The following is a 9,582-nucleotide window of genomic DNA, read 5'->3' as shown; positions in this document are numbered from 1 at the left end:
ACTTAACCAGCGTTTTCTGTCTTGGAGACTCCAAATTCCCTACTAAGTTAGTGCAATAGTGCATTAAAATGGGCTGCACACACTGCAAAATCATTTATCAGGAGCCATAAGCACATTCAGTTTAGGTAGGAAGAGTTGCTGCAAATTGAAGTCTGCCCAGCAGCCTGGACTTCAGCTGGGGTCTTACATGTTACGAGACTGTGCTATAGGCTGGCTGTGAGGTGTTGAGCGGTCCATAGCAGGACTATCTATCTCCCTGCAGATGCAGAGGTCATATTTCCTGTGCTTGTTTCTGTAAAAGACTTTTCAAGGCCATAGGGCAGAGAGCTTTGGGAAGCTCAGAGTGCTGAGAAATCCCCCCCGTTACGCTGTTTAGCCAGAGTTCATGGCTGGCGGTGCAGCAGCATGGTACCTGACTCCTGCAAGGATGACCCTTCAGACCAGGCAGCTTTGCCAACTGCAGAGGAAAATGCTGTTTCATCTGACTGGTGTTTTTTACATGTCGGCCTCACAGCTGGTTTCACATTTAACTGAGGCCACGAAGCAAACCCCCACCAACAAGAACTGCCCAGCAGATACCTCCCCTAAGCTGACAGGCTATTAGCACTACTGCAGGTGTTTGCAATACAGCCACTGCAAAATGTTTTTAGTTGCTGCTTTTATCTCCATAGTCTTGATGTTCCTTGTAAAGCATCTAACTCGGCAGAGCTCATGTCCACCGACAATACACAGCAAATTGCAGCCATACCTGTCAGTTCTTAGTTGGAGATTCTTAGAGCACCAGCTTGCAGTTGCCTGCTGAAGGGACCCCCGCTTTCCCCATGCATGAGGTCTGCATTCCCCACTCTGTTACCACTGACATTACTACCTGTTCAAGGCAGCTAACTGGCAGTTAAATCAATATTAATATTTTATTATGTTGTCAAAGCCCTGCACAGGAAGTTGATGTAACAGGTTGCTAATGCACTAGAACTCGTGCCCAGAATTGATTTCCAGGCCATTGAGGTCAGCTTTGGAGACAGTATTGAACCTTGCTTTGGAGTCCAACTGTTTGCTGCCTTCCTCCTTCAAAGCAAAGTCAAGACAAAAGACCATAATTGGAATTTCATTCTCCCGCGGAACATTACACTGGGGGATGCAGCTCTCTTCATCTCTCAGTGTGAGACAGTTTACCCGATATGATTTGTTCTTAAGAGTGAAGCACTGTTTCAGCCAAATCCCAGGATGGGGGGCCCCCATGCAGATCCATATCCAGAAGTCTGGTTGCCAAGATTCAGCGAGTACTCAAATTGGACCAGACTACGCCAGCTGCTTGTAGAAGCAAGACTTGCATGGGCAGAAGACAGCCATGTCAGGAGTGAAGGCCAAGCAACTGGCTTTACAAGCCCCTGGCACTCCCTGCCAAAGAATGGGCTTAACTCCAGGCTCCAGCACATGGTATGAGACTGGAGTAGCAGCGCTAAACTCCTCTTATCTGGCTTTCTGATTGCACCCACCTGTAAGTTTTAACACAAACCAAAGCATGGCAAGATGCCGTTAGTATAAGCCATATGCAGTTGAATGGAAAGGCAGTTCAAGAAAAGGTAAGTAATTGGATTTACCAATTATTGGAGAATGCCACAGCATCCCATTTAAAGTACTATCTGCTGCTAAATGATGCACTGCCTACTAGCAGCAATTTGAAAGATTAAAGTCCCTCTTATTCCACAAAGAACTGTGAAACTGCTCATTGAAAACTCTTTAAAACTCCTTGTCCAGGGGCCTGGAGATGTGAAAGGTCTCTGAGCCCTGCGTGTCCCCTGCTGCAGCCAGCTGACCTCCTGCTGCACCCAGCCAGCCCCCAGTGCTGCTCTCTCACTCCCCCTCCTCAAAGGAAGAGAGGGGAAAATATGATGTAAAGGGCTCACGGGTTGAGATAAGGTCTGGGAGATTCCTTACCAATTATTGTCACAGGCAAAACAGACTCAGCTGAGGGAGATTAATATGATTTATTGCTTAGTACTAGCAGTAGAGCAGTGAGAAACAAAAAGCAAACTTAAAAATCACCTTTGTCCCCCATCCACCTTCCTCTCTACCTCTTTCCCCTGGGCAGCCCAGGGAATGGGGGCTGCAGTCAGCCCAGCACACTTCCTCATCCGCTGTTCCTTCATGGTCACTCCCTTCCCCTGCTCAAGCGTGGGGTCTCTCCCACGGGGCTGGAACTCCATACTGATCCTATGTGGGCTTCTCACAGGCTGCAGCTCTTCAAGAACTCCTCCAATACATGTCTGTACCACGGGGTCATAGAATGACTTGGGTTGGAAGGGACCTCAAAGATCATCTAGTTCCACCCCGCCTGCCATAGGCAGGGATGCCACACAGTAGATGAGGTTGTTCATGGCCTCATCCAACCTGTTCTTGAACACCTCCAGGGATGGGGCATCCAAAACCTCTCTGGGCAACCTGTTCCAGTGTCTCACCACCCTCTGAGTGAAGAATTTCCTCCTAACCTCTAATCTAAATCTCCCCTCTTTTAGTTTAAAACCATTCCCCCGTATCCTGTCATTATCTGATTGAGCAAAGAGTCGCTCTCCATCTTTTTTATAAGTCCCCTTTAAGTATTGAAAGGCCGCAGGGAGGTCACCCCGGAGCCTTCTCTTCTTTAGGCTGAACAGCCCCAGCTCTCTCAGCCTTTCTTCATAGGAGAGCTGCTCCAGTCCTTTGAGCATCTTTGTGGCCTCCTCTGCACCCGTTCTAACAGATCCAAACCCTTCTTGTGCTGGTGGCCGCAGACCTGGACACAGTGCTCCAAGTGGGGCCTCACAAAGGCAGAGTGGAGGGGCCCAGCTGCGTCAACACGGGTCCCCCACGGGCAGCGGCTCCCCGCAGGCCCCCTGCTCCTGCGTGGGCTCCTCTCCACGGGCTTCATCTCCCGTGGGAGCTCTGCATGGACCACAGCGTCCTCCAGACCACATCCACCTGCTCCGCCGGGGACCCACGGGCTGCAGGGGGACAGCCTGCTCCACCAGGGGCCTCTCCAGAGGCCGCAGGGGAACTTGTGCGGCGTGCCTGGAGCACCTCCTGCTGCACCGCCCTGTGTGTCTGCGGGCTTGTTTCTCTCTACATTTCCTCACTTCCCTGCTGTTGCCTAGTGGTTTTTACCCTACTTCGGAGCCGTGGGCCGACTCTCCAGCCCCTGGGGACGGAGAAGCCATGGGCCCGGCGGTGGGCCGGGGGCTGCGGGCACCCTCCGGGTGCCCGCAGCCCCCGGCCCACCGCCGGGCCCCGGCGCCTGCGCTGCGCCGCCCCATGGCGGCTCCGGGGCGGGCCCGGCGCTGCGGAGCGGCTGAGAGGCGGCGCTGCGGGCTGAGCGCAGCGACAAGATGGCGGGGCGGGTGAGTGAGGGGAGGAGAAGGGGGGGTGGGGGGGACGCGGCTCCTTCCCGCCTTCGGTGCGGCCCTTTCGGGTCGCTTTTCTCCTCTACGAGCGGCTTTTGAGGGGGTGCTTTCTCGCAGGGCAGTCGCTGAGCGGGGTGGGGGTGCTGTGAGGACGTGGTGATCGCTCTCCTCGTATATTGGGGTTTTGGGGCGCCCTGAGGGTGCGGTGAGGCTGTGGGGGGGCTCTCTGGCTGTGGGGTAGGGCCGTGGGGTCCTCCAGGGGTGCTGTGAGGTCCTCCAGGGTTGCTGTGAGGCCGTGGCGACCCCTTGACGAGGGGGTTCCCTCAGGGGTGCTGTGAAGTCTGGTGACCACTCTCCCTTTGGGGTGTGGGATAGGATTTAGGATCCCTCAGGGGTGCCATGGGGTTCCTGTGGGGGAGCAGGGGGGCGTCTTAGGGTCTCCTGAGGGTGCTGTGAAGCTCTGGTGATCCCTCGGTGCTGTGGGTGAGGTTCTAGGGCTCCTTTAGGAGCACTGTGAGGCTGGGATGTGCCCGCACCATATGGGGTGTGGGGCAGGATCATTGGGTCCCCTAAGAGTTCTGGGAAGCCGCAGTGGTACTTTGGTGTTTGGAAGGGGCTTTAGGGTTCCCTAAGGATGCTGTGAGGTTATAGTGGCCCTCTAGCACTGTGGGGAGCAGGGAAAGGTTTTTGGGGTGCCCCGGGTGATCCTTTTCCTGGTTGTGGAGTGTGGGGTGGGATTGTTGGGTCCCCCCAGAGTGCTCTGAGGCCCTGGTGGGATATGGGGCGGGTTTTCTGTGACCCTACTGACTCCTCTGGCCTGTGGACACTGGCCAAGCACCATCCCGTGACGTGGGTCCAAGCTGTGTTGTGTTAAAACACCCCTTAAGGTTTGTGCAGGGTTTTACTGCGCGCTTGTTAAAAATAATAATAATAAAAAATTGTTGGTGACTGCTTAGGTAAAATTAGCAAGCGGTCAAAAAGGCCTTAAAACGTAAAAGGACAGTCGTGTCTGTTAAATCACTTTGGTATTGCCTGGTATATCCCCTCTGTTTTCAGGTCCAAGCTCCAAGAGCTGCAAGCCGCAGTTAAGGTTGCTCAGCTCTGTGCCGTGAGCTCAGTCATCCTCTGCTGGACACCAGCTCGTGAAAGTCACATTTCTCGTTACTGCCTGCTTCAGGCTGAAATCTTCTGTCTTGACCCAACAATCTCATTGATTGAGATCTTGGGGAATAGGTTTTCTGGTAGTTTTTTTTCTATGGTGTTTTTGTCTGGTGGAAGCAACAGCAGATGGTGCAGTGGTGTGGTGTAGAGCAGTGGGGAAAAATTTGGCCCAGTGATAAGCTATGCGTCACAGGTGAGCAGATTTGCTGGAGTGCCACCTCAAAAATGCTGCTGTTAATTGAGGAAAAAAAAAATCGTGTTATGCAGTCTTTCTATTATGAAGAGCTTTTCTTCTGTCCTTGCTCCAGATCTGTGGTCGCACTTTCTTCCTTCCATCTTTCTTCGTCACCCCAATATTTGCTGCAGTGATCCCACCAGCTAATCCAGGAGGAATCTGTGTTTTGTTTGACTAGCGTTTTTCAGTTTTCTTGTCTTGCCAAAATCAGGAGCCCAGTGCTTTCATCTGTTGTAAGATCATTTTAGCCATAACGAACGATACTGTTGTGATACTCCTTGTAGCCTAAACTAATCTGCCTGCTGCCGTCTTGTCTTATCCCTGCTCGCTGGGTACCCTGGCATGCTGAGTTGACAGAGAGCCATCCACATAGTTCACTGAGTCAGTTTTCAGTTGCCCTGGTGTGCTGGAAAGGCTTCATGAATGGTCTGAGTGGTGGTGACTGAGGTTGTGGGGAGTAAGGAGAGGGGTCGACCCCAACTTTTCCTGCTGCTGTGAGCTATTTCTGTGTTTTGTGCCCGCAAGAACCTGAAAAAACCTGCCTTTATTTGGCTAATTTGGCTGTGTTGTGGAGAAAAGGGGGGATTTATGCAGATTTAGGAGAAAGGTTGGAGCTTCATTGTCATGTAATCTGGCAGTTCAAGAGGGTGATACTTTCTTTGGGTTACCAGGAAGCCTCTTGCTATTCCGTATTTTCATGAATTATCCATAAATATAATTGTTGCCGAATTATCAGATTATTTAATGCCGTGAAGAGTGTTCTTAAGCAAAGTGTTTCATAGCATTTTCTGAGCCTGGTCCAGTCATGCACTATGGTGAATGCTGTTAATGTAAATTAATAAACAAGCTGTCTGCTCCCTCCAGCTTGCATGTGGGATAGCAGCAGCTCGGAAAATGATGCAGAGGTCAGATGAGCAAGCAACAGCATACGTTTCGGATGTGACATTGGACCTGTTGTGATCCTTGTCTATGTAAGTAAGGAACAGTGGGTAGGAGGATGGAGGTGTGTGATATCTCTAGATACAGCAGGTGAGTCTGATGCTGGAACACTGATGCTGTTCTGTTGTCAACATTTTTAAAAAGTGCTTAAACCTGGAGAACGCATAAAGAAAGCTTCATTGAGTACTTGTGGCCTGAAAAAATGTCCTGCAACGCAACCTAGAGCTTAGTCTATTTTATTAGACTCACGTGATTTGACTTGTGTATGCATACTTTTATAGAGAGAAATGAATGGCTTTCCTGAGGTAGAAGAGAGACAAAATCGTCTGTTAACATTTTAAATAATGGATACAAATGATAGGCCAAATATTATTAATGCCCAGTGCTGTTTCAGGTATATTCCTCTACTCCCTTAATTGCACTGCCTTTCCTCAGTTGCAAGGCGGATACAGTGGTTAATGGTGATGGAAGCTTACAGGAAAAATAGTTTATGCTGATTAGAAATAATGGCTGCTTCTGTTCCAATTTGTCCTCTATCTCTGCATGCAGTCACAAGGTACGCAGGCAGCCCCTTGAGCTTGCGAGGACGTCGGTCAGTGTCTGCGAGAGAGGAGGGAACGCATAAAGCTGTCTGGCTGCATCCGTGGTCAGTTCCGCTTCCCTTGCACTGAGACTGGGCCTCTGGAAGATGGCTGGTGCTGTAGGTCGTTGACGTGCACCTCGTTAGGAATTACTTCTCAAAGGAAAGTAGAAAGGCCGGATGATTTCTTAGCATGTGGCGCGTTTAGAGACTTCTCAGCCTTATTCCAGCCAGTGTCAAGCTGCTGATCCAGAACGAGCTGTGTTTCTGCTCGTATCTGCACCACATTGAGGAGCTATGTAGATGAGTGGTGTAGGGGATGAAGCAGGGTTACATGGCTGCAGTTCTACCCTTACAAGCTGGCAGGAGGTCTTCCTTCAGAGTCATGCATGCTGAATGTCGACTTGGTAGAGTGGAAGTTGGTGATGATCCCCACCAGAGACTGGTGTGTGTTTTGTGAAGGATTATTACAGTTCTGTGATAGCTGCAACTTGTGTAACCCAATCTTCGTTTTTTTTTTATTTGCTGTTTGGGACTCATATATGTGAATTAAGCATCACATGGTATTCCCGTTGGCACAGTGGTAGGAGACGCTAGCCTGTTTGCCTCTCAGAAGAAATTTCTATCTGTATTTGGCTGGAGATGATTTTGGTTTCATTCAGTTAATTGTAGCCTTTAGTTTATCTTGCAGAACTGTATCATAACCTCTCTAGACGAGCGTGTGATTTGAGCAGAAGATGCATTGCAGATATCTGTTGAAATTGACTGTCAAATTGAGAAAATACAGCAGTTGTGGGATTGGCAGCGAGGGACAGGCTGTACCCCTCGGTGTAACGTGACGCTGGAGACATTGCTGGACTAACGCGTGCTCTCTTGTACTCCTTGCACTCAAAGGACAGTTTTAGGTTGGGTAGTTTCGTAGAAGCTTTGAAATAACGAAGGTAGGTTTCATGTTTATTAAAGCTATAAATTCTGATTTCTTACCTCTTCTGCTAACATATGGAACCTCACTTCATAGGTGCAGGTGTTATTAGGCAACATAAGAAACATTTGTTAATCAGCTTGGTTCTTTCTTAGTGTGGTACTCGTTCTTCTGTCATCACTTACACTTTTGGAAATACTAAAAAGCATAATGTAAAGAACTTTTTTTTTTTAGCAGTGTTTTAGGGGAATGGAAGAAAACTAAATCTGAATGGTTTAGACCTCTTCTGCAGCTGTGTTCTTGTCTTGTGAACTCATCGCAAATACACTTGTGTGCTTCTTGCAGGACTGCTGGTTTATGAAAACCCATGCTAGATTATTTGGAATAAAAATCTGCCAGCTGTGAGACCACACAAATGATTGCGGCCATGGGATATCTGACCTTGTCATCTTTGATTACCTTTAATCTGTTGCGTGGCTTAGTGTTGTAGAAACTGTGTCCCCAAGCTTATACTGAGTAAGACAATGCAACAGGGAGGTGTCAGTGTGGCCTCTCATCCTCTGCTTTTGGAGATGTTGGTATGCTACTTCTTTTCTTGCTAAGGCAGGCCAGAATTTGCCATCTGTAGCCAAGGAGTTGAAAAAAATCTGGAAAAAATCAAAAAATCGTTTTGTGGTTCCCTTTAAGTGTGAATTTCTTAAATGTTGCTCTCTTTTCCATAACAAGATCTTCTCTCTGCCTGTCCTTGGTTCTTAGAGCACAGAGGTTGTTCAGGAGAGGACCCCGTGGTCTGGGAGATGCCCTAGCCGTAAATTTGGAGAAAGCTCATAACTGTCATAACATCGGCTCTGCTTAAGTCCCCAGAAAAGCATTCTTTGGAAAATAGTCGTGGTTACATTCTGCTAAATCGCCTGCCAGGCAGGACCTGGTTTTCAGTGGAATAAATTTTTTGTTGATTCATTTTTTATGTGAAAATGTACTAGAAGTCTGAAAACTAAAATATAGCTTCTTATGGTAGGTCTTCGTCTTTTTCTGATCCAGATGGGAGTTGGTGGCTACTGGCCAAAGGCACTCTGAGGGGACAAGCTTTAGGAAGAGCTGATGCAGTGACTGTTAGCTGACCCCTGAACGCTGTGACAGATAGTGACAAGGTAGTAACTGAAATATTTTGGAGAGACCGGGGCCAGAGCGTGGTCTCTATGTGATGCAGCCATTTGCCAGGCATAGCCGTCAGGATGTTGTCTCAAATCCAGGCTGTTCTCTGGCAGAGACCTGATTTTGTGACTAGTTTTCCTTACTGGCCGTTTCCACAAGTTTCTTGACTTTCAGGAGTTGGAGGGTTGTGTTGGAGGAGATCTGTGAACAGAGAAATTCAAGCAAGGAACACTGCCGCTACGGTTAATAGAAAAGCCTTCAGCACAGGATCCTGTTACTGGGGGTTGGAGCCAACTGGTACGACTGCTTGTTAAATCAAGGCTGAATATATCGCTCTTCTTGCGCTCTCGTGCCCTGTTCCAGTGCTGGCGTGCTCTTCCGTATGTATGTAGGGCAGGTAGTTCAGAAGGGTTAAGTATTTGCAGCAGAAAAAGATAGAACCCGTTTCTGCAGTCTCCTGGGCCACAATAAGGCAGTGACCTTCTGTCAGAAAAAATCTGGAGTAAGTTATGCCCTGAAGTTGTGTGAAGTTACTTGCTTTTTCTGTAGAAATGAGCTGCCTGTAATTGGGGAGCACTTGGTACAGTTGTCAGTGCCGGATACAGCCCGTCACTGATGGGCTGAGTTGGAAATAAGCAAGGGATGGCAGCATCTCAGGCTGTCACAGGGCAAATTCCAAGTTCAAGAGAATATTTTTAGTCTTGTCTTTGTTGCCATTGAGTAATTTTTCTAAATAAATGGAAGGAATTTGCATCCAGTAGGTGTCTTCCCAGCTAGCCTATCAGAGTCCTCTGACTTGCATCCCAGGCTAATATCTTGTGGGTGCGCAAAGTTTCATTCTTTTAAGGATTTTTCAAAGAGGTTTAGATGAAACACGACAAGTAGCAATTCCCTGTAATTAAATAGTTGATTGCTTGGCTCTTGGAAGAAATGTGAGGCAACATCAACTCCAAAAATGGAGGTGTTAATTACAAATGCAGGTATTCTGGGTCATTATTTCTTAATTGGAAAGTGGAGCTGGTGTTTTCACGCTCAGGGAACAGCTTTCTGATTATATGGCAGAGCAGCACGGGTACAGATACATTTTCTGATAACACTTTTCTGATAATACTGTGAAGAACTGATACGGAGAAGGACATCTTTGCTGGGCGAACAACCTCTTTAATTAGATTATAGACACTATACTGGTAGCTTGTAGTTCTCCTTTAGCACA

General features: G+C 48.4%; 1 protein-coding gene across 2 annotated transcripts in view; it reads left to right on the top strand.

The window, feature by feature from the left end:
• Positions 1-3,266: 3,266 nt before the first annotated feature.
• Positions 3,267-9,582, top strand: part of NSF (N-ethylmaleimide sensitive factor, vesicle fusing ATPase) — a 78,204-nt gene continuing 71,888 nt past the window's right edge. The window contains exon 1 of one of the 2 annotated variants that reach the window (XM_080565076.1): positions 3,267-3,374. In XM_080565076.1, coding sequence (XP_080421202.1) covers positions 3,363-3,374 — 12 coding nt within the window. In that variant the 5' untranslated portion in view covers positions 3,267-3,362. Of the gene's footprint in view, positions 3,375-5,637; positions 5,745-9,582 lie in introns of those variants that run through there. The other variant, XM_080565078.1, reaches the window with a different exon arrangement.

Source organism: Anser brachyrhynchus, assembly GCF_964034855.1.
Source record: "Anser brachyrhynchus genome assembly, chromosome: 22".
Taxonomy (NCBI): domain Eukaryota; kingdom Metazoa; phylum Chordata; class Aves; order Anseriformes; family Anatidae; genus Anser; species Anser brachyrhynchus.
This window is presented reverse-complemented; position numbering and strand designations above follow the sequence as displayed.